The 24,825-nt window shown below is 45.4% G+C and overlaps 1 protein-coding gene and 4 non-coding genes across 5 annotated transcripts; 4 read left to right on the forward strand and 1 right to left on the reverse strand.

Moving 5' to 3' along the window:
- The first annotated feature begins 580 nt into the window (after window positions 1-580).
- kcnh6a (potassium voltage-gated channel, subfamily H (eag-related), member 6a) lies at window positions 581-24,019 on the forward strand. The gene is made up of 16 exons (XM_070980403.1): window positions 581-771; window positions 4,274-4,504; window positions 6,853-7,002; window positions 7,140-7,243; window positions 8,202-8,511; window positions 9,333-9,535; window positions 15,895-16,320; window positions 16,708-17,125; window positions 17,263-17,462; window positions 18,700-18,952; window positions 19,589-19,782; window positions 20,061-20,160; window positions 20,244-20,528; window positions 21,018-21,201; window positions 21,628-21,835; window positions 21,981-24,019. Exons 1-16 carry the CDS (start codon window positions 696-698, stop codon window positions 22,260-22,262), a joined length of 3,624 nt encoding a protein of 1,207 aa, XP_070836504.1. The 5' UTR covers window positions 581-695; the 3' UTR covers window positions 22,263-24,019.
- trnac-gca (transfer RNA cysteine (anticodon GCA)) lies at window positions 6,743-6,814 on the forward strand. Its single transcript has one exon. It is a non-coding gene; the product is annotated as a tRNA-Cys (tRNA).
- Window positions 17,584-17,655, forward strand: trnac-gca (transfer RNA cysteine (anticodon GCA)). The gene has a single exon. It is a non-coding gene; the product is annotated as a tRNA-Cys (tRNA).
- trnac-gca (transfer RNA cysteine (anticodon GCA)) lies at window positions 21,245-21,316 on the reverse strand. Its single transcript has one exon. It is a non-coding gene; the product is annotated as a tRNA-Cys (tRNA).
- A 723-nt stretch (window positions 24,020-24,742) lies between the features above and the next one.
- Window positions 24,743-24,814, forward strand: trnac-gca (transfer RNA cysteine (anticodon GCA)). The gene has a single exon. It is a non-coding gene; the product is annotated as a tRNA-Cys (tRNA).
- The last annotated feature ends 11 nt before the right edge of the window (window positions 24,815-24,825 follow it).

A 24,825-nucleotide genomic window follows, 5' to 3' on the forward strand; every position in this document is an offset into this window, starting at 1 on the left:
TTACTGCTACAGGCTTGCATTCAGAGAGAAAAAAGAACAGAATTCCCCGTCTTTATTTTGAAAGTCTTACAAAATTCACTTCCTTTCTCGTCCTGGTTTACTCGCACTGGCTTGACGCTGCTGACAGCCGCTCTTGTCGAGCCTGGGGGCGGTGGAAGGGCAGTGGATCCAGGGAACCTGGCTAACAGGAGCTTCTTCTCCGCCGTCCTGGTCGTGCAGTGTCCAAACTTGAGGGAGAAAGCTGCGATTGTCCACCAAACTGAGAGATTCTGCGCTCTGCAGCTTCAGTTCCCAACTTCATCCCCCGAAACAGGTTCCCTTCATTGACAAGAGGACACCAAATCGTGGGAAACCGGTTTCTGCGCTCTTTGCTTTTCTTTTTAGACGTGAACTGTTGTTGCATATGGCTTTTGCAGTATCATAGTCTACTTTTTTCCCACATTATCCGCGTGCAACATCCCGCATCTTCTATCGCCCTGGCAACCAGACCTCCTCTCCATCATTCTCCAGCGCTTCGTCCCTTCAGCGGCAGAGAAATCAAAAGCTGCTGCACACGCTCGTCCTCCGAGTGGAAGCAGATTATTTTGCTCACGGGTGCCACTTTAAATCTCATTTCTATTCTATTTATTTTTATTTTATTATTCATAAACTATTAAGGTTCATGTGCGGGGGAAGTCTTTGCTGTCAGCACCAAAATGCCTGTGAGACGCGGTCATGTTGCGCTCCAGAACACCTACCTGGACACTATCATCAGGAAATTCGACGAGCAAAGTAAGTGCGCTGACTTTGAGTTAAGTTATTACCAAAGTGATTATTAAACACCCGCCAAAGACAACAAAACATTCACAGTGTGCACGTTTTATCAGTTTTAAACATCCTATAGTCAAGCTTTGGTCGTTTTTAGACTTCTGGATGATGTAATGTAAGTTTGTGTTGAATATTTCTAATAAATCTGACACAGGTGGCAGCCCCAAACAGAGAAAGTGTGTAGAAAGAATTCAGTTTAGTTTGCGCTCCATTAGCCTCATGCTGTGTGGAAAGCACCAGTACACAGATGGTAAAGAATTATTTTTATTGTTATATATTATTCTTATTATTATTATTATTACATTAACGTGTGTAAAATCTTGTTTATTGTGTCATTTTCCTGGTCACACCATGTTGTCACTAACAAAAAAAGGCCTCCTGTATCCTTCATTCTTCACACTGTTGGTCGTATTCATTGTGTTGAAATGTATTTCGACTCGTTCATTTCATTTCAGCAGGTGACAGACTGACCGGCTGTTCGTGTTGCCTTCAAATGTCTTATCTGATTTGTATCAGTCACGTTGACGTCCCCCGAGCTGCGCCTTTTATCTTTTAGGGTTATTGCACCTGCAAGTGTGTTTGTTTGGGAGTGCTCATCTGATGTCGTACATTATTTTCCATTAGCTCACATGTTCCACTAGCTGCAAAGAGACTTACAAAGAGGAAAAAAAAACTTTCCTGCAACCATTAAGGCCTGTGATAAAACACTGGTGCTGCAATTGATGTCTTCTTTTGACCTCTGACCTACAGTTTTACCTTAAACTCATACATCACACATTGCGCACCGATGACCTGCATCTTTCTTCCTATAATTTATTGTTTAAAAATGCTATAATACCCTATATTTAATGACTAGCTTTTTCCCTTTCGTCCTTCCTTGTACCTCACTACAGAGACCATGTGTGTTGGATGGGTGAAAATAACCCTGATGCTGACAACTCTAAACGAGTTTTAGTCTGATTAGATCTGCGGCCAATACTGATTTAATCTGTGGAGCTCCCTTAATAAAGCTCTATTATGCAATACCTCTACTGTATGTCTGTGTATGTGTGCACACGCAGCCACATGTGCGTGCACGGCCAGGTGAGCGCACGTGCCACAGCGGTGCTGCCTAGCAACGGTGTGACGATCAGAGTTTCTGCTTTGAGGCCCAGATAATGACTTTGGACAGGATGTGCTTTCCAGCAGGAGCTCGCCCATTTACTTTAGAGGGAGGGACTGAGGAAGAGTCCTCTCCTCTCGTCTGTGTGGGCAGCGAACAGGGAGAGCTGTTTAACCCAGTTCCACCACAGGATAATAGAAGGTCCAGTCAGATGCTGTAGAGGATACGTATGCACTTTTCATTCAGCTCATTGAACTCCATTAGCGACCTTCGAACAGAACTGTCCTAATTCACTTTCACGGGGGACAATCTTTTGACATAGTGGCTGTCGCCGGTGCCACATACATTATAATCATCAATAAGAGGAAGTGGATGGTATATGAGCTTTGAATTACTATTAAGAGTTTTTGCAGAGTAGCTTGGATATACTGTTTCCCATATGGGATGAGAGTCTGTTGGTGGTTGAGAGCCATGTGCTGGTGGACAGACGCACTGCTTAACAGCATTTCATTGAGCAAGCATCCAGTTAGAAATGACTGAGCCTTTCCAGGATGCCCCTTTCATACCCAATCATGATGCTATCACCTGTTACCAATCAACCTGTTTACCTGTGGAATGATCCAAACAGGTGTTTCTGGAGCGTTCAGCATCTTTCCCAGTCTTTAGCTGCTCCTGTCCCAACGTGTTTGAAACGTGTCGCTGCACCAAATTCAGAATAAGCAGATTATTACGAAAATCAATGAAGCTGATGAGGTCAAACGTTAAATATATTGTCTTTGTATGGTTTTCAATTGAGTAAATATCAAAAAGGATGAGAAATATCACATTGTGTCTGATTTGTGCTACATGTCATATGTGACATGGACACTGACATTGACTCACATTAATGGTTAATTAAAATTTGAACTTAAATTATTTACATTAGTGGGCAAAACACAAATACAACATACAAGCAGGCATACTAAATACACCTGAAACCAAATGAAACAAAAACATTAATTGTGCACAATATGCATTATAAATAGAGATGAGATGTAATAGAAAAATAGCATAATCGAGCAGTAAAAGGCTGTGGGCAAATAATTAAATCCCATTACATACGTGTGGATAATCACAGTTTAATTAAAAAACGTCAGGTAAAATCTTCCGGCTAATCCTGACAGAAGTTAACAGCCTGCAGGTGTGAAGGCACAGAGGCTCTTACGTTGAAGTGACCACCTGCTCCTCCTCAGCCTCCTGGGGGAAAGTGTGACGTTAATGACATTAACACAAGGAAAAGGTGGACTTCATTAGTTCCACTTCAGCTGATTGTCGAGTGGAGGTAACAAGCCACGCAGAAGTTTTGAACACCTGTGCTTAAGTATTTTATCCATCAAACAGCGGAAGTGTAACTGCATTGTGAATATCAGTACCTGCGCTGCCCTGCAGAGCGGACAAGCAGTGAGTGCGCAACGTTATTCAGCCAAAATTGATGTAAGACCAAAATCTGACTTTCTGATATTTATTTTACACATGAAATATTATTATGCCATAGAAATAGAAATACTGCATCTAAATTCAGATAGAACATCATTTAACAGTAAACTCTGAAAAGCTACAAAACAGCCAAAACCCAGAGGTAAAGCTAGCTAGTGCGATAGCCAAAGCTAGCCTTAGCTAAAGCTACATTTCCCTTCGTCTTTCCTAGTTTTCTGAAACTGAAATATCATTTGTGACCATCCAGAATGTTAGCAATTAATTTTTGTTATCCAATATGAGTGAGGCAGTAGTATAATCCCTACTACGGCAAAAAGCAGGCTAGCAGCAGTTAACATTAAGCTATGCTAAGCGTACGAGCTAGCTTAGCAAAGTAACATTAGCTGTAACTGCCATCTCAGGCTGCTAGCTAGTTGAGGTACTTGTGCTTCACATCTTAGAGTATTTTGTACTTTTTACTTCACTGCAATTATTTGACAAATGTAGTTACATGTTATTTTACAATTTATGATTTTTGAACATATGAAAATGTACAGCTGAAAAGATTAGTATATTTATCAATTCAATGAAAATTAATTGGCAGCTATTCTGATAATTGTTTAAGTAAAATTGTTGTTTGAAGCATGTTATTATAGTGTGTATTGGTACTCAATTAAAGAATCTGAATATTTCCTCCACCACTGATCATAGCAGACAACAGAATACTAATCTACAGGGATTTTTGGCAGTGTATATCGTTTCTAATTAAATATTCAAGAAAGAAACACATTTTAACAACTAGGTTTCTGAGATTACTTACATTTTAACTTGTTGTACATATTTCCACTTGGAATTTATTGCTTCCTTTTTTAAACTGGAATATGACCCTAAGCATCTTCTGCCCTTCAGATCGCAAGTTTCTGATCGCCAACGCCCAAATAAAGAACTGTGGCATCATCTACTGCAACGAAGGCTTCTGCCAGATGTTTGGTTTTGCCAGGGCGGAGATCATGCAGCAGCCCTGCACCTGCCAGTTCTTGGTGGGGCCTGGCACCATGAAGAGCGCCCTGGCCCAGCTGGCGCAGGCCCTGCTCGGCTCTGAGGAGCGCAAGGTGGAGATCCTCTACTACGCTAAGGAAGGTAAGGCACAGGAGGAACGGAGAGGAAAGGTGAAGCACAAGGAGGAGAGATTAAAAAACCCTGTGAGCCTGTTTGCTACCTCAGATCCCTGGTGGGAGCCTTCTGGCCATCATAAAATCTGGCCAATTTACAGCTTGACTGTTATGAAAACACAGTCGCCATCGTGATCCATATCTTCTACTGTTCCATACTTAACCATCATTCAGTAATTTTCTCTCTCTTTCTGCCAATTTAAAAACATTCTGCTGCTATGAAAGTCTTGAATATGGATACTAAGATACTGATGTTAAGTGGGAAATGTAGAGCATAGTTCAGCGTGTTAGTACCCAGGCACACATACAGTACAGCCAAGGCTGGTGGGACATTAAATGTGTGTTACAAATTTCATGGTAATTCATCCAATAAGTGTTGAGACAAAAACATGAAAGTTCCTCATGCTGGTCTGAGATGAAAAGTTATTATAATACTGGAAACTGCAAATGTCTGTACCAAATTTAATGGCATTGACATTTCCCTAAAGGCCGAAGCCTAAAAGCTTAGGAGATTTTTCAGCGGTAGACCAGCTGACTGACTCTGACCTTTGTAAAGACATGCTGCTGACATGGCTCTGAAACACTACTGATTTTCATTACTAGACCAGTTGATTTGCTTTGATAACAATCATTCAAAGTAAAGTGTCAGTGTGGACGTGCCAGTTGCACACTGACGATGTTGGCATGAATATTTTCATCATTTGACGAGCAATGGGACCAACAAGACAGTCCAGGAACATAGAGACGGCTTTTAGTATCTCAAATGACTCGATGAAGGCTTGTCATCCTTTACGATTCTGTTGTTAATTATCAGATCACATTCAGATTTTCAAATATCAAAAACACGATTGATGGGGAAGAAAAAACAAGTTAATCCTGCACCACCATGTGTGGCGACCTTTCGCAGTGACCTGCCGTGTTTTTTGGAGACCACCACGTGAGCTCGACAATCAGCCATCACGGCCAAATCAGGGGTTTGATAATCAGGCTGTAAATCACTGCACTGAGTCATCGCCACGGCGAGACCGTGCAGTCAGACTCAGCTTCATATTCTTAATCTCTTTCTGCGACCTGCTCCAATTCATTGACATTTTGTTTTCCTCTCCATACCGCTGTGTTGATACAACCTTAATCCCTCCTCCTCTTCCTCATCTGCGATCTTATCCACACTTTCTTTCACATCTTGAACTTGCGTATATTTTTACTGCGAAACGTTGATCTTCGAAAAGTAGCGTGCAAACAAAATGAGATGATATCAGAATTGTAATGAGAGAACTGAGTGAAGGAACAGAAAGAAATAACACGGCGAGACAGACGTTTAATCTTCTGATCTGTGATTCATTCGATGGCATTTTACCTAAAGTCTCCTCTCAAAGCTTCATTTCCTCTCGACTCTCTGACTTGATCTCAGTGCTGCCACCAGCTGCAGACTGACCTGTGGACGGGCCTGCATTTTGCTTCCTTGAGCTTCGTCACCTGCAACCTTTTAATTCCCTCCTCAGCCGTTTATCTGTCACTTGCACAGTGGCACTGAGGCAGAAGCACAATGGAGGCAAGTAAACACACCAGGCTCAGGACGATTATAGCCGTCCACCATGAAAACAAATACATCCACCGTCGACTTACATCCACCGACGTGCACATACACTCGCATGTCTCTTGTTACTTTGGCCGTTTCGGCATGGGGTGTACAGTCAAGAGCGCTGTTGTCATGGAAATGTGATCAGCATGCCAGCTCAAATCCGCTAAGCATCTATTTGTTTTGTCTCCTGCTTCCCACTGTGTCTGAACAGGCAGAACAAAAATGTGAACAAGTGGATACAGAGTGATTCAGGACGAGGCGGCCGCTCTCACAGGCTTCACCTCCAGGCTGAATTCCTGTCGCTTTTCCCAGAATACCTGTGGGAATGGGGCTGAATGTGGACAGCGTGTGTGTGGACGTATGGTCCTCTGCGTGTGTGTGTGTGTGTGATCGGCTCTCTCCCCCCGTTTCTATTTTTAGACCACACTGATTGCAGAGTGAAGTTGGACCTGACCGAAGTGTTGCTCATTTCAGCTTTTTTTAGCTTTCAGTGTTTGAACTCTGCCGCTCCTTCCCCCCCTCCGATTCTCTCCCTTTACCTCGCTCCTTCCTCCCTTTCCTCCCTCCTTTGAAAGCACGTCCTCATAAAATTTATCAGATGGCGCTGATGGCATCTTTGTGTGTGGGGGTATAGCTCAGTGGTAGAGCATTTGACTGCAGATCAAGAGGTCCCCGGTTCAAATCCGGGTGCCCCCTGTTTTCCTGTTGACATCTGTCTTTCTCTGTGCCTGAAGGGACCTGCAGACCGTGCCTGGTCGACATCGTCCCTGTCAAAAACGAGGAAGGTATCGTCATCATGTTCATCCTCGACTTCCAGGAGCTGATTGATCGCTCTCTCAAGAAATCGGGCCTCAGGCAGAGAGTCGCTCAAGGATGGATTTACTGTAATGCATTACATCTTTCCCTCACCTGCATGATATACATTCATATTTAGGGGAGGGGACTCTTGCTGTGTTTGCTCCCTGTTTAATACAATAAGTTGGAGTTTTGATATCTGCTGATCACAGAGTTTCCCGTACAGGTCAGAATCGCAGGTTGAAGATGAGACTGCCGGTGCTGCGGTCCATGCGGCGTTCTTCGCTTTCCAAAGATCAATTTGAAGGAGTGGTTGTAGACTACCTGCAGGTGAGGTGGCGTACACACACCGACCACACACACAAGACATCATGTGGTGCAGTGCGCCTGTGTATATGTATGTCTGCTGGAGTGCATGCTTTATGCAGAAAATAATGTTCACATCTACCATGCCTGGTCTTTGTAATGACTGAATTTTTGGAGCTTGCTGCTTCACATGTGCATGAGGAGCCCAAAACAAAAAAAGCATCCTGCACTCAAATTATTTAGAGACAGCAGACTCTTTGGTTGTAGGCTCTTCACATGAAGCTCCACAGTTAAATATGCACTGTGCAGTTTCACATGTTGGCTGCTGAAAACAGAGTGAGAATGGTTTGAATTTTAGGACTGATCTGTCAGTCCAAAGAGCAACAGAGGGAAGGATGAGGGGAAATGAATGCTTCTCCTCTCAGAGTCCCCCCTCACCTCTGTTTTGATTCAATTCAATTCAATTCAATTCAATTCAATTCAATTCAATTCAATTCAATTCAATTCAATTCAATTTTATTTGTATAGCGCCAAATCACAACAGAAGTTGTCTCAGGACACTTTCCATATATCCATATCCATATATCCATCTTTTATCTACAAAGAAACCAACAATTCCCCCATGAGCAAGCACTTGGCGACAGTGGCGAGGAAAAACTTCCTTTTAACAGGCAGAAACCTCGAGCAGAACCAGACTCTGGGTGGGCGGCCATCTGCCTCGACCGGTTGATGAATCTCTTCTTGTGAGAAACCATTTCCTGACAGTATCTTTACCTGACAGTAGAACTTTGCTGGGCAAAGTCGGTCAAATGTACGTGTTGGAGCTCTGCATGAACTGCAGGAATGAAGCATTTGTTCAGTTTTTCTGTAGGTTTACTTAGTACTGAAGGCTTTAAGTTTGAACAAAATGTCAGAAAACCTGCTGACAGATCATCTTTTTCTAAGTGATTTTTTTTAAATACAATTTTTATGTCTTTGACAGCCAAACAGCGAGGAAGTCCCTCTCAAAGAGTTTCGGATCCCATCCAAAGAGAGTTGCATGCAGTCTGAGACGGAGGCTCTGATCGAGCAGGACCTGGATCCTCCCTCCCCTGCAGCTCAGCCCTCCACCAAACAGCGCTCCCTGCTGACGAACCGACTGGACCCCAGCACCGCCTTCCCCAGGGGGACCTTACCCCGGAGCTGCTCTCGGGACAGCGTCCGCAGCCTCCGACGCGCCTCATCGCTGGACGACATCGATGGCATGAAGGCAGAATGGAACAGTCGATCCGGAGACCCCCGAACCAACAGCAGTGAGTGTCTGACTGGGACCCTGCGAGCATTTCAGAGGGTTTGTGGTTGAAATATAGAATTACTGGGAGTATTTTTACAGTGGGTTATCAGTGGTTTCTTACCCCAGGCCCAATGTATTATATGTAAGGACACACTACACATGGCCATGGTGTAGTATTTTACAATATAAATGATGTACAAGCAACAAAAACGACAAGATTTCTCATCAGGATTCACTGAAAGAATCTTTACTTTTCTCTCAGACAAGAAAAGACAGAAATAAATCGAAAGAGAAAAAGGCTGATGGTTGTTTCAGCAGAGACACACTAATTAATCCCTCTGCCAGTGTGTGTGACTGTGTGTGCGAGGGACTGTGTTTGTGGTGAAATTGCACATCGCTGCACATATGTCCCCTTCTTCTCTCAGGGGAAATATTTTGAGGAGAAACTGTATTTTCTGTGCAGGATGCAGGTTCCAGTCATACTCTGAACACTCACTGTCTGTCACATTTTCTTTCATTTCCACCGTTTGTGTCTCCATCTGTGTCTCTGAGGCTGAAGGGAAAAGAAGTCTGTTCTCGTTCCCTTGTTGAGTGCAGGAGATTTCGTCTCTAAAAGCATTTTAGCTGTAATAGATTATATTTGTTTTACAATCTGGTCATGATTTGACCTTCAAACCTGGACACTTTTACAAACACCATAGCCAATTTTAAAACTCATTACTATTCAAATACGTTTTCATACATCAGTTTTATCCTGTTATCCTCTCACTCATCTCACTTCATAATGTCCTTGATCTGCCTTTGAGTCTCAGCTGCTGATGTTGCCGCTCTCTGCTGCAGATCTGAAGCCCAGCGGTCTGAACTCCACGTCTGACTCGGACCTGATGAGACACAGGACCATCGGCCGCATCCCTCAGGTTACTCTCACCTTCGGCTCGGACCGGATGAGACCTCCCTCGCCCACCGAGATTGAAATCATTGCGCCGAGCAAGATTAAAGACCGAACCCAGAACGTCACCGAGAAGGTCACTCAGGTCACGCAGGTAATACGAGTCCTTCAGTGAAAGAGGAGAGATGATGGACCCCTTCTGTCTTTCTCTCTCTGCGCTGTGTTCTCGCTCAGTCATTCTGTGGTCGTAGTTACTGGGTTCCTGGCTGTTTGTGAGCTTTCTTGAGAGCCGAATGACTTGATGGCTGTAATCAAAATACCAATGTTCACTGTTCTTTTTCAATCATTTTCCTGATGAACAGTTTGTAATGGATGTGCCGCACTGACAGAACGAGCATCAGTGATTGAGTACACTGGGGAAAAAAATACAGTTGAAACCCGACTGAAAATTTGGGTTTTTTTTCTGAAAACAACAATTTCTGCTCCTGAGGTGACATTATTCTACTTGCTCTCAGTGCAAATTATGTCAACTCATTTGCCAATTTTGATTTATTTTTGCTTGTTTGAAGATAAAATTGTTAGGACTTTGTTATGGATGGATGGACTTCAGGTCAAGTTCAGTCTCATATTTAGAGGCTGAAGTCATGCTACTCATTAGGCGAGGAAATGAGGCATATCATGGTACTTCTGTTGCCGTCCCGTTTGATGAGTTGAAGTTGTTGGCCATTATTTATTTGACCTCCTCGCGCTGTGACATCCAGGCATTGTCTCTGCATCTACATCGATGGTTCAGACAAAGCTGTCTATAAATGTTTATTCTGGCTGTTTTCTGCTAAAAGCATCTGCAGTCACAGGGTGAAAGCGTGAAAGAATAATCTCACCTGAGGTGTGACATCTATGGCACCAGCAGCAGAACACACTCATCAGCCACCTGTTATCACACCACGGTGTCTTTGTGCAAACTGTTACCTCACACACAGCAGCTTTTCCACAATGGAAAAATACTCCAATGCAAGTAAAGTTTCTGCTTTCGAAATTCAACTCCAGTGAAAGTAAATAAGTATTACAAGTAAAATATACTCAGATCTGAAAAGTTCAAGACCTCATTTTGAAGAATGGTCCCTATCAAAGTGTTGTCAGCACTTTGAATCTGTAGTGTTTGAGTGAGTACATCGCATTAAACATCTGCACAGACAACCTACATGTCACTTAATGGCCTGTTTGGTCTAGGACGGCGCCGGCAGTCGGACTTCTCAGTGCATCACATTAACCCAGTTTATCTGAGGGGCTTCCACCAAGGTCAGTTGACTCTCTTTCCAGCCAGTCTGAGCCAAAGAGGTGGTGTTTTTGGCCCAGTTTATCTGTTTGCTGGCTGCTGGTTTGTTGTTTAGCAGGGTAGCTCAAACACCTGCCAACAGCTAATTCAATGAAACGTGGTGGTAGGTTGGGCCATCGGCCAAGGAACAAGTGGTGTAGTTTTGGGTGAAAATCAGGAAACAGTAGCGTTGTTATGAGGCCTGTTGTAAAACATCTCTAGAGTATTTGAATAATCTGGAGAGCCATAGCCCAGGTAGCTCACCTGGTGGAGCGTGTGCCCCATATACCAAGGCTGGTCCTGCTGCAGTGGCCTGGATTCAGGTCTAACCTTCTCCCCCTTTGTGCTGTGCTATCTAAGAAAACAACAACCTGGCATTAGTCTTAAACAGCCTCTGATTGGTCCTTAGTGTGCATGCTGTGTGCAGGACTGTTTATGCAGTGCTGTATGTGACTGATTTGTGGTCGCATGTTGCTGCCCTGGTGGTGGCGAGATCTCATTCTTCACACCAGGAGGGAGAGTGATATGGACAACCGGCTGTGCCTCGGTGCACAATCCGGAAGCAACATGGCTTGTGTGGCCCTGGAAAAACTGACCGGACGAACAGAAGCCCCCCCCCAAGGCCTGGCAGAACATTTAACTTGTTATCTCCACTCTGCTGACGTCATGTGCAAGTTTGGATAAAAAGTGAGCGTTCCTCTGCAGCGTTTGTCCGCTGCTCTGTAGGGTTTGTCTTCCTCTTCGTTGTGTTTCTGCTGGAAGGTAGAGAGCTGTTATTACAGCTATCTGTCTCTGCTGTGTGTCCCGTTGACAGATAATTTAGTGAAGAACGGTGTGTTTAAACCTTGTTTTCTGTAAGGGGCTGACATCGTTGTTTCCAGTGCAGATCAACTTATCTCAGTAGCTGCTTTATAACATAAAGGAACCGTCCAGTATCAATTTATGAATCTCTCTCTGAGAAAGGAAACCATCCATGTTCAGCAGATGGATGTGAAAGCTCTGTGCATGCCTCACTCTGCATCAGTGAAGCTCAAACATACGAGTGCACGACAATAATAAAACACATTTGTGAGTGGAGGTGGAAATGAACTATAGACTAAACCAATAATGTCTTAGTCTTTTATTCTGGTGGTAGCAAACAAGCATTTGTCTTAAGAATGTGTGTGTAAAATGAAATTGATCATTACTGTGTTCGTTCTGAGTGTTTTACTCGCAGCCGTATCTGCTGTCAGATGGTAGCAGCATAGAGAGGGAGGGGGCTCACTGCTGAGTGTGTGAGGATGGATGTGGAGATTTTGTGGGGATCACAGTGTCTCTGAGAGTGGAGGGGGGTTCTGGTGAGATGGAGTTATGAAAGCGAGCACAAAGGGCGGCTGCGAGGCTATTGAGCGGCGTGCGGTGGCTTGTCGCTGTCAGTGACCTTGGCCTCTGGAGCTAATGGAAGTGGAGGGCAGCGCGCACGCACTCCGTGCATCTATCAAACCTCCATCCGCCCTCTAAATCACAACACGGTCCCCTCTAGTCGTCTTCGTGCTGGGGCAACTTTGAGTTTTCGTCCTATTAAAACACCTGGGTTTCTATCACAGCGGTGGGGTCGCACACGAGTGCCAGACCCTGCAGGTCAGGTTTTAGGTCACAGTAATCGGTGCAGCTGCCATGTGGGAGCACGCTGATCAATAACCACAGCAAATGGCAGTTTTCTAAAGAATTATCACATCGTTCACTCCTAACTATGATAACATGCCACCTTTACTTCTGGTTATCCGTTACACAATAAAAGTTTTCGTTATCCTGCCTTTCTAATTGGATTTCGATTGGCACCTTGCAGAGAGGGAAATGAAGGGTGTCATTGATCTTTGTTCATATTGATTTGTCTGCATAACATGAAGCACACAGCGGGATTGATTTGACTGTAGCTTGTAAAAGACTGGTAACTGTAGAAAAGCCCCAGTGCACTGTGACTGTGTGTGTGTGTGCGTGTGTGTGTGTGTGTGTGTGTGTGTGTGTGTGTGTGTGTGTGTGTGTGTGTGTGTGTGTGTGTGTGTGTGTGTGTGTTTTGGGAACGCAGATGTGTGTTTATCTGGTGCCCCCTGGCTTTGAATCAGCTTACAGCAGGAGACTCCAGAGGAATCTGGATTCACTTTGAATTGACTTGAAATGTAAAACCATAATTTAGTTTCGTGAAGTTTGAACTCAAACACGCTCACTGATCAAACACGTTATTCAGGAGCAGCCATCGCCGATCATTACGAGTTTATCAAAGTAAACTGAGGACATTGCACGACTCTCCTCCATTATACTCGTTTGCATCAGGCTGAAATGTGCGGTTGTATGTGGTGTCCTTTATATATAGCAGTCAGTTCATTAGCCAAAGGAAAATAAACTATCCATTGATTTAGAAAAAAAAGCTACAATATTACAGTCATTAATCTGAAAAAAAAAAAAATAATATAGCTATAGTTACAATACCTGCAATAACTTGCAACAGCACACATTAACTTTAATACACTTCGACATTAAGAGGACTGTCAAAATGAAATGAATATGGTTGTAACATGTAAATACAGATATTCACATAATTATTTCCCAAGTGGTTGACCATCCGTCCATTAGGCCACCTGTGACGAGCAGGAAAACTGAAGAATATTCAGCAGAGATCTAAAGGAAAGCATCGTCAGCTCAGTCAAAGTGAGTTTCCTCCTGTCATGTTAAGCAGGAGCTGCTCTGACTTTGAGCAGTTACTGCTCGTTGAGCAGCAGCGGAGGAGGCGGCGCTGCCATTCATAGAGCCGCCGGGTGGTTTTTTTAATGTTGGAAAGAGGATCCCGCCGTGAGGGCTGGGCTACAGGCGGGGAGGATGAACGAGGGAGGAGGAGGGAGGGAGGGAGCTACAGATGGATGGACAGAGGTTGCCTTCGCCCTCGTTCTCTCATTCTTGTCGTCTCTTAGTCTTCTCCTGCTGTTTCCCCCGAGGAGGTGCGCTTCAGCATGAGCTTCAAGCATAAACTGCAGCCTGTGAGTACCTCAGCATTACTGGGTCTCCCAAGCTCCCTGGTGTTCTCCTCAAACTCTCCCCTTCCTTTTTTGCCACTTCCACGTTTGTTTGCTGCTGTTGTACCCTTTCCTCCTCTTCCTCCTGCTCTCCGTCTTCATCCTACGCCTCTCCCTTCCTGCTCACCTGCTGTAGCTCCACAGGTGAGCACCATCAGCTGTCACATCCAGGTTAAGCTGATGTCATGTCACCTTATTTTGCTTTTCAAACATTTTGCATTTGAGTTGTGCCTGTTCTAAGTTTACTGAAGAGGTTTTTACATGCAGAAATAGGTGTTCTGTGTGTGTTTGAGGTGGAATAAAACAAGTTAAAATGCAGTTTCTGAAAAGTTGAATGCTTTGACTTCTTCCTGGAAAAAAGTTTGCACGTTGTATTGCGACTTTATTCAAAATTAAGGTTAAAGATAGGACTTTTTGTGCTTTCAGTGCAGATAAACTACAATCCACAATCATGTCTGCAGTTTTGTAATTGTGAATATTTAGTATTCAAGCTAATTCGAAGCTGAAGCAGCGTATTCTGATATGTCACGCTGGCTTTCATGATTTATATCAGTGTTTAAGCTTCCCTCGTACCTCAGCTTATCTTATCAGTCTAATATATATGAAAATGTCCACCTCTTGCTGTGTTAATCACGCAGTCAGAGAGCCATTGCGTGCCAGCTGGCGGTGGCAGTTGTTCCCTGGTCGTCATTATGAAACAGAGCGAACGACATCAATAACTTAGCATTTCTTGGATGAGTGAACTTTTGCTCGTGTTTACGTTCTCATTACTGTGTTGTCTCTCCACATCTGTTCAGCCGCTGTGGTTAGTTGCTAGCACACGAAGGAGTGCCGCAGGTTGTCGCACTTCAGTGGATCCTGCGTGATTTCCCAAGTCAACGTTTTCTCATGGTCACAAAAAACGATTTACGGAGCGAGAGCAGAGGCCAACATCCCTCTGTCATCATGGAAAACTAAAGCCTTACTTTGTCCTTGTGAAGCTAACTTCGTTTTTACCAAATATGGCTAAAAATACACTTTTAGTAACTTTTTGATGGAGTACTTTGTCCTTTAGAAGCAATTCAATTTGACTATTTCTGGCCACTGTTTCCATCTAGGCTTTTTTTTTCTTGGGGGGGGGGTCTTCGAGGAGCTAGTTGTGGTTCCTGTGAGAGCGTTTGGTTGTAGAGGCGCTGCAGCTGCTGGTCACACAAGTCTACCTTCTTTTGTCATGGTGCCTGACCATAATTATGCAAACTAAAATGCAAATGAGGGTCTGACCACCGGAGAGATTGTGAGGAGATGGAAGGACAGCAGTGCACAACGCGGCAGCAGAAGTCGAAAGCATTCTCACACCAGCAGCGACTGTTAAATCAGCCACATAGAGACAGTCAGTTAACAAGAATTAGCTAAAATCACTCCACTGCATGGCGCCTAATCAATGTCAGCACTTTATTCTGGTCCAGAATTGAGCAGCGCACTGGTAGGAGGGGTCACATGGTCTGGATATAATGGGGATCACAGGGCGAAACAGGCAGGTGAGGCTGCGGTGGGCTCTCTACAAACAGCAGTCAGTGAGAAGCCTGTGGAGAGAGGACAGACACTGAGCTGAGAGTCTGGTTGTGAGCGATGCAAGAGAGGAGATGGCCAGCGCACAGCAGGCAGGTAGGCCTGCAGAGGGTTCGGAGGAGCCTCCTCCTCTGCTGCTACGCTCAACATGAGGATGAGAACCTGCACACAGAGGCTCTGATTGTCGTACCGGTCGGTGGGATCTTAATACTCATCACTTCACTGACTCATTCACTGTTAACTTACTGTTTTGTGGCGGTCACCCTCTTAATGCCGTTAGTTAGAGCTCTCTAGGTGTGCTGGTAACACTGGATGGGGATGTGTGTGCTGAAGACATTTTCTCCTGTCAAACTTGCTGAGAATCTTTTTAAGGAAGTTGTCACTTACCATCAGGCACAGAATAAAGTCACTTTTATCCTTTTGGATAATTTTAGTAGTTTAGTGAAACTTCAGATGTTCCCGTTTTAAATTTGTGCCTCATGAAGTAATTTGTTTTCAGCTCAGTCCCTATAAAGTACACTCTGCTTCATGAGTTGTGGATTCTACTGTCCTGCCTCTGTTATTAATAATGTCCCAGCGATCCTGTCCCTCTGTCCTCAGGTGTTGTCCCTCGGTGCCGACGTCCTGCCGGAGTACAAGCTCCAGGCCCCGCGCATCCACAAATGGACCATCCTTCACTATAGCCCCTTCAAAGCGGTTTGGGACTGGGTCATCCTGCTGCTGGTCATCTACACCGCCATCTTCACTCCGTACTCGGCCGCCTTCCTTCTCAACGAGGTGGAGGAAGATCGGAGGAGAACCTGCGGCTACACCTGCAACCCGCTCAACGTGGTGGACCTCGTGGTGGACGTCATGTTCATCGTAGACATCCTCATCAACTTCAGGACCACCTACGTAAACCACAACGACGAGGTGGTGAGCCACCCGGGACGCATCGCACAGCACTACTTCAAGGGCTGGTTCCTCATCGACATCGTGGCCGCCATCCCCTTCGATCTGCTCATATTTCGCTCCGGGTCTGAGGAGGTGAGGAGGAAGGGGGGACCACGGACACCAGTGGTCTAACAACATCAACACACACATTTCACTTCACCCAGTGTTTTCTGATAAAGCTAATTATACCTTTTAGCACCACTCACAGAGCTGTCGCAGGTCTTCCAAATCAGAAAACTGTAAAAACAAGTCAAATTTGCTCCAAAATCCTTTATTGAATTAACTGGGAACAGGTCATGCAGAATGGTTGTTAGTTTTAGATATAAAGCAACTACTTTAAACAGATTTTAGCAACATTCAGAGTTCACTAACTGTTCCAGATCAGGTCTCAGTACAGAATATACGTGGTTTGAGCCCATTTCACAGTTTCCCCACAAGCTTGTTAGTATCACTGACATGAACGCTCCTCTTCTCCACCAGCCTCAGACAACCACTCTAATTGGATTACTGAAAACAGCCAGGCTGCTGAGGTTGGTGCGAGTGGCCAGGAAGTTGGACCGTTACTCTGAATATGGAGCTGCCGTCCTTTTCCTCCTGATGTGCACCTTTGCCCTCATCGCTCATTGGCTGGCCTGTATCTGGTATGCCATTGGCAACGTGGAGCGCACAGGCTCTGCCCGCATCGGAGGCATGAAGATCGGCTGGCTGGACAACCTGGCTGAGCAGATTGGTAAACAGTACAATGACAGTGACGCTGCCTCCGGCCCCTCCATCAAGGACAAGTATGTTACAGCCCTGTACTTCACCTTCAGCAGCCTGACCAGTGTGGGTTTCGGGAACGTCTCGCCAAACACCAACCCAGAGAAGATCTTCTCCATCTGCGTCATGCTCATCGGGTGTGAGTAGAGTGGGAGACTTTGATTTAAGATACAGACATTTCTTCTAACTGCATGATGTCATCAGTTCAGTACGAGTGAATTAACTGTATCATCAATTCCTGCAACATGAAGCGTTTCTATTGTCCGTCCCGCGCAGCTCTGATGTACGCCAGCATCTTCGGCAACGTGTCGGCCATCATTCAGAGGCTGTACTCAGGCACGGCCCGTTACCACACCCAGATGCTGCGAGTCAAGGAGTTCATCCGTTTCCACCAGATCCCAGGCGGCCTGAGACAGAGGCTGGAGGAATACTTCCAACACGCCTGGTCCTACACCAACGGCATCGACATGAACGCCGTAAGTTTTCATGGAGAAAGTCATCCACACGCACAAACAGTTCAGAAAGATGGAGTTGTTGTGACAAAAAAACCCTTTAAATCCAAATTTGTGTTTTTGTCCTCCAGGTGACTGTGAGTGTGGGGGTATAGCTCAGTGGTAGAGCATTTGACTGCAGATCAAGAGGTCCCCAGTTCAACTCTGGGTGCCCCCTCTCCTACCTAAACACTGCTGTGTGATTTTTGTCTCCATAATCCTAAACCACTGCTACTATACTGGCCACCCAGCTGGAACTAATACTGAGCAGAACCAGCGATGCATTAATAATTTCTGCCTAAAAAAAACGTGCAAATATCTGCATTCATCATCAACAAAGATCCTGCAGGGTTATATAAGCATATAAAAAACTATGGTGAAACTAAACAGCCTTAAAAACGTGTAGCACTTACCAGCATGTATTAACACACTGGCTTTCCCCTGGTTGTCTGTTAACGTGTCCCATGTTGGCATCATTTGCAGCCTTACAGCACCTTTGATATTCTGTGATTGACCTACATGAGTTGTTTGCTTTGTTCTTTGCTGCCGCAGTGACCCACTTTTCCCACATTGAACTTTCATGTAACCTCACACTCGAATGAACACAAACCAGGTTTCTGTGTTGCGTCGCAAGTGAATTTGCTGTCAGGATGAGAAACAAAAACTAACTTTTAGCGCAAATGGCTTTTTTTCCCTTTGCTTGAAGCAGGTTTTGGGATTCATAGATCTACTACATCCATACATGGACTGTGTAAATCAAATAGATGATGCCTGGCACAGTGCTCAGCAGGTGGTATAGCACTGGTGTGATGCAGCTGACTGCAAATCAAGAGGTTCCCCAGTTTCAGCCATGGGTGTCCCCTTCTCAATACATGCATGAGTGTTTCCGCTGCTGCACTGGGAGACCACTTTTTTAGTGATGTGCGTCATCGCTGCTTGGGCTTGAGCTGCCAACAGCACCGCAGCATGATGCAGCCAGAGAGCAGCATTAGCGCCTGCCAATTCAATGTGAGAACAGATAATCACTTGGAGCTACTGTCCTTTGTGCCCCGCCTGAATCAATCTGATTCGTTGCTCTCCTTCTCTCACCCATCAGTTTCTTTCAGATTCGTTTTGCGTTTTCCATCTTTAGATGATATGGTGTTAAAGCTACGAGACAAACAGGACACATGAGAAGCAGCATTTGCAGCAGGCTGACCCGTTGCCCTCTGTCGCCCTGCAGGTTTTAAAGGGTTTCCCCGAGTGTCTGCAGGCCGACATCTGCCTCCATTTGAACCGCAGCTTGCTGCAGAACTGCAAAGCTTTTCGAGGTGCCAACAAAGGCTGCCTGCGGGCTCTGGCCATGCGATTCAAGACCACCCACGCTCCCCCGGGAGACACTCTGGTCCACAGCGGGGACATTCTCACCGCCGTCTACTTCATTTCCAGAGGCTCTATAGAGATCCTCAGGGACGATGTGGTGGTGGCCATACTAGGTGAGCTGCAGGCCACAGTGGAAGTTCTGCTAACATTGTCCTTTTTTCCACTGGGGTTACATTATATTCATATTAGTCATTCACTTAAGTCATCAACAAATCATTTCACTCATAGAGTTTCAACAATAGTGACCAGTGCCCATTACAAATAACCAAACTCTTATTTGTGCACAAAGTGAGGCAAAACCTTTAACCACAAATGTTACTAAATGTTTGTTAAATGACTACAAAGCCAAAATTATAATGGATTTTTTTTTTGCCACTTTTTAATATTTGATTGTTCTTCCACTCTCTCATCTCTTCCCCACAAACACAGCCGGAGCTCACGCTGCCCTTTACACCACACAACACACACTCTTTTTTTCTCTGTGTGCTGTTTTGCCAGAGGTTTTTGGGCACAGCTCCACTTCCATTCCACTGTGACATTGATCATCAATAGGGCCAGCAGTCAGATCAAGGCTGCGCAGGTCATTTCTTTTTCAGCTGTGTTTGAGGGGACCAACTTGTGTTGAGCGGCAGTGATGCTGAGGATCAGTGTCACTCTGGTCCTTTTTCCTTTTTTTTGGACCAGATTCATTCATTTACTGTTGCTGCTCTTCTCCATGCTTGTCTTTGCTTTTGCTGTGGTTTCTGTAGGAAAGAACGACATCTTTGGTGAACCCATCAGTCTGTACGGGAGGCCAGGTAAATCCAACGCTGACGTCCGGGCTTTGACCTACTGCGACCTCCACAAGATCCTGAGGGACGACCTGCTGGAAGTGCTGGACATGTACCCCGACTTCGCCAACATGTTCTGGAACAACCTGGAAATCACCTTCAATCTGAGAGATGTGAGTGCCAAAGCACCACCCTGATAGTGACCGCAGGCCTTTTCTTAAACTAGATACACTGGAGTTTTCATTAGTATTAACGTGTTTTTTTATACTTTCAATATTCCACGCTAAGATCCATTGTGTGTCTGTCAGGCCTCCATCCATTTCCTTCCTCAGGACACTTTTGCAAATCCTCTTTAAAAATGCTCGAAGCTTGCATTTTTTATTTCTGTCTATGTCCTTGAAGTATGAGATCCAGTGTGTGTTCTTGAATCACTGAAGCTGATATGTATCAGGCAGATAGAATAAACCAGACAACCCCGGGCAAGGACTCTGAATGTGGATACCGCCAGACGAGGCATCGGAGAAGCTCGCTGCATCGTCGAAACCGGCCAGGTGAGTGAGCGACTGGGCTCAGCACGCGTTTCTCTTCTGTCTAAGCTCCACAGCATGTCTGCCCTGTGACCCTGTCTGTACAGACGGCATGGACCGCGAAGACCCTTACCCTGATCAGGCCTGTCCGATGGCCAACCACAGGGGCACGATGGCAGAATCGCAGTGGGAGGACCTCTGCAGCAGCGCCAGTATCTGCTCACAGTCAAGCGACGAGGAGATGAAGCCCATGGGGCACAGCAAGGGGGAGCTGTATCCCCCCGGGGGTGATACCAGAGACTACCCCCCAGCAGTGGTAAACCTCCGGCCCCACGGCGGACCCTCAGCTGGGATGGGACCACCCGTAGACCTCGGAGGACCACCGTACGCAGGTAAAGACATGTTGGGATTGTTTCCAGTAGAGCCTTTAAACACATTCCCAAAATGCACTTCTACATGAGAAACTATGAGGTGGCTGCAACTATTAGTTAAGAGTGCTGGAAATAATGAGATGAAAATAGGATTTAAACACCTGTTACACAGATGAAAACCTGTCACTGTGCCTTTAAAATTCCAGCCCTACCAGTACGAGTAAAAACAGAACTGAAAGTAAAAAGACCAAAAGTTAAAGTAACATCTGCTAAAAACGACGGATAAAAAAAGAGTAACAATGAAATCACAATGATCTAAAATGATGCCTCTACCAAACTATGTAAGACTACAACAAAATTTGACTAAAAGTAGAAAATGATGTGAAAATAAAAAGCCCAGTTGGTCGTCCTACACAGTCTACTGTATCTTAGCCACATATTGCATGACTCTGTTAAATAATGGACATTAACGTGTCTCAGAAGCTAAAGGAGGATTCTTCTTCTGCACAGCCACGGCTCCCATCAGCATGCCAGGCCTGTATGGCTACTGGCCAGACCGCCGAGCCAGCCAGTTCTCAGACAGCCAGAGACGGCCGTCGTCGGTCAGGGCCAGTTTCCACCCTCCGCCCTGTGCTGAGGATCGGCCCAGCGAGCTGGAATCTAGACTGGAGCTGCTGCAGTCCCAGTTAAACCGGTGAGTTGGTTTTAGGTGGGGGTAGAAAAGGTTGATTTCACCCAGGGGGCACCCGGATTTGAACCGGGGACCTCTTGATCTGCAGTCAAATGCTCTACCACTGAGCTATACCCCCTTGATATGAGCAATACTGGTTGTGTGCATCCTCTTAATGTGAAAGGGAGGAGGAAGAGGAGGGAGGAAAGACAAATAAAGATAAGAAAGGGTCAAGGGTGAGACTGGAAAATCAACCACGTGTTCTCTTTGAACTGCCCGTCTGCTTATACATATTAGAGAGTGAGAGTGAAACCTAGTGGACATTTTTAAAAGGGCAGATGAGAGGACTCCTAAAGGATTATGACGCCATAAATCCAGCATCCAAAAACCTCACGAGAGCTTTGAGTCGTGTGTTCTTACATTCCTCTCTTCTGTCTTTGTCCTGCCAAGGCTGGAGACCCGTATGACAGCAGACATCAATGTGATCCTGCAGCTCCTGCAGAGGCAGATGGCCCCGGTGCCTCCAGCCTACAGCGCCGTGTCCCCCAGCCCTCACCCGCCTCACCCCACCACCCTGTACAGCACCGGGGCGCCCACAATCCACGCGGTCCCCCCGATCCAGCCGGTCCAGATCGACAGCACTGCCTCACTCCTTCAGGTGTTGTGTTCACTTTACATATTTACATTATCTCAAGTTTGCTGCTCTGTGCTCATCCATTTTTAGATGCTGAGTTATTCCATCGGACGCTGAGGTCGGAGGAGGGGTCTCCCGTTTGAGGCTTAATCCGTCTCTCTCTTTTCAGAGCCCGGACTCTGACTTCAAGCACAAATCCAAGGACTCCCTGTCCAGCGGGATCCATCTCACCGTGGCCTCTGACGACACCATGTCCATGTCGCCGGAGGCCGACCCACCGCACCTGCCCTCTGTGGACCTCGCCCCTCCCCAGCTGTCAGGGGTCCAAGAGCCTCCTGGACTGCTATGTGGTAACCAGCGCTTCCCCTCCCTCCCTGAGCACCTGGAGACCTCCACAGAGATGCAGGAGATCCAGAGGCATGTTTCTGACCCGGTCTTACCAGGCAGCTAGGACGCCAGCCACCAACAAGACCCTAAAGCCTGGTCCTTTTGGACGGACAGCCATATTTTCCCCATCCCGGTCCATCCTTTTTCCTCCCTTAAAACCTCGTCCGTCCTGTCCAGATGCTGCTGTAGAGCGTGGGAAGCCTTGCCTTTCACGTCACTGAGGGTTCAGAGTGCCTCCTGTTTCTTACGTACGGACTCTACGCAGGCTGCTGTGGTTTTGCGCCCCGGCGTCCCCTCACACCCCCGTGCGATGAAGAGATTATTCCCGCCCGGCAGGGTGGGACAGCTGTGACACACGAGCCGACTGTAAGCACACAAACATGAATACTGTATGTGTCACAGTCGCTGGATCTGAAAGCTGCACAAACTGCATCCCATACTTTCCTTTAAGAGGTGAAACGTCAAGGACGACTGACGTGTCACATTTAAAGAATCGTCTGCATTCACTTTGTGTACGAATTGCACATTTAGAACAGCGTAGGAAACTTTAATCATTTACTTGGAAATGAATTTATTTTCCTAAGATTAGACACGTATTGTTACAGTAAGAACGAAACATCTAATAAGAGTAATAGCTATGAGTGTTTTAAGGTAGAGAGCCAATATTGTTGTTTTGGTGTTTGTTGAAAAAATATCAAAGGGGATACCGAAGCTGTCCGTGAGGGACGGAGGTGCACCGGGGTCCAGGCGGCGTTGGAGGAGCACTCCTTTAAACGTGTGATTTTCATCTCATATTTCATGTCGTGACATAAATCAGCAGAACTTACTCAGCGTGTCATTTGATCAGGACATCGTTCACAATCAAGTGCAGCAGAAAAACTTCATAGCTTCTTGTACATTTCCACGTAGCTCTTAGCATTTTGTTTGGATCGTGACCGCTTTGCTTGGCTTCCCGTTTCTGTGTCTGTATATTCGTGCCCTTCGACTCAAATCATTTTGATTCGTGAAGGTGTGATGTGTAAGATATGGCCAGAGTTTTAGTCCAAGAAACACAGAGTGAACATTGTCAACAGCTCTGATGTCATGTCAAAGATGTCCATGTTAGCATGCTAACCAGCTAGCTCCAGCCCATCCTGTCTCATAAAACCACTCTGTATCTCCAGAGGCGACAGCCCCCTGAAACAGCGACTTACCTCAAATATACAACTCAATTGTAATTGTAACTTTCTCTCTTTAACCAAACTAAGATTAGCTTAATTGCTGAGTTAACTCATCATAAAAGACACAAAGACAGAAACAAAATAAAACTCATAAAAACCATCTTGTCTTGACCTCGCTGTGCTCTGAGATCCCCGGTGCTCCAAGATCTCAGTGCTAATAGACTTAGCTTACTGAGTCTATGAGCAGACTCATTCAGCTAATTGGCTCAATAGCTGCACAGCTAACTGAGCTAACTAGCTAACTGAGCTAGTAGTTGCAGCAAATAGAAGAGTGAGCAGCAGCTACTCTGTTGATATGCTGCCCCCTATTTTTGGAGTGATTGTCAACATCTGGCCTCATCTTCCACATTACACCTGTAAACAGGTAAAGGGAGAAACTGCAGGTTGTTTTTTGCCGACAGTGACGGGTGAAGTGGATGCTAGCTGTCAATCGAATACAGACACAGAGACGTCATCTCAAGGCGCTCATGTTGAGATGGTTTCACAGTTCCAACCACGAGGTGAATGTAAAGACTTTTTCAGCATTTCTAATTCTGTACAATATTTCTTGAAGCACATATTCCTGTTATTTATCTTTTTCTAGATTAAAGACACACTGCACAGTTATGCTGGGAGTCCAAAACGCTTTTATTTTATCTGTATTATCTGTATTATGATGACTGACCGACTGACTGAACATGGAAACTACAGATCTGTCTGCAAAGGAGCTACAAGAAGCTCCATCTCCACCAGTTACATCAGTAAAATACTGCTTATCTCCTGATGCAGCAGTATTTATAATCTCATGATGTAATATATGTTATTATGTCAGTCACAGCGGCCCGTTTTCAAAAACGAATACTTTTACTTTTGATATTTTAAGTACTTTTTGCTAATAACACTTCTGTGCTTCGACTTCAGTCAGAATTTAACCGAAGAACTTTTACTTATAATGTAGTACTTCTACTGTGCTGTGCTCGTATTTGTACTTAAGTGAAGGATCTGAGTACTTCTTCCACCGCTGGAGATTAGGTAATGATTTGAAAGAGGCGATTAAGCAGTCTGATTGGCCGGGATCAGTGTGACAGCAGCCACTTGGGAATGAAACAAACAAACACACACACACACACACACACACACACACACACACACACACACACACAGACTTGTCAAACCTGGGAAATAAAGCTTAAACATTTAGCGTTTGGTCAAATTTGGGTTCCAGGAAATGAGATGAGATGATTTTCCAGGTGACACATCCACACCTCCAAGCTCTCAGTGTGCCGTCTGCTGTAAACACTGACCCTGGACACGTCCCAAAAACACCCCCCAAGTGAGGGTGTCAGGGGGTATAGCTCAGTGGTAGAGCATTTGACTGCAGATCAAGAGGTCCCCGGTTCAAATCCGGGTGCCCCCTCAAAACCAGCT

Source organism: Chaetodon trifascialis, chromosome 15 (genome assembly GCF_039877785.1).
Source record: "Chaetodon trifascialis isolate fChaTrf1 chromosome 15, fChaTrf1.hap1, whole genome shotgun sequence".
NCBI classification, from domain to species: Eukaryota; Metazoa; Chordata; class Actinopteri; order Chaetodontiformes; family Chaetodontidae; genus Chaetodon; species Chaetodon trifascialis.

What these genes read in the sequence shown, in the direction of transcription:
- kcnh6a (XM_070980403.1), top strand. Translation starts at nt 696, where the DNA reads ATGCCTGTGAGACGCGGTCATGTTGCGCTCCAGAACACCTACCTGGAC. An exon ending in CGCTCAAGGATGGATTTACT is followed by an intron (nt 7,003 to 7,139) that starts GTAATGCATTAC and finishes TTTCCCGTACAG; the next exon opens with GTCAGAATCGCAGGTTGAAG. An exon ending in TGTGGTGGTGGCCATACTAG is followed by an intron (nt 18,953 to 19,588) that starts GTGAGCTGCAGG and finishes TGGTTTCTGTAG; the next exon opens with GAAAGAACGACATCTTTGGT.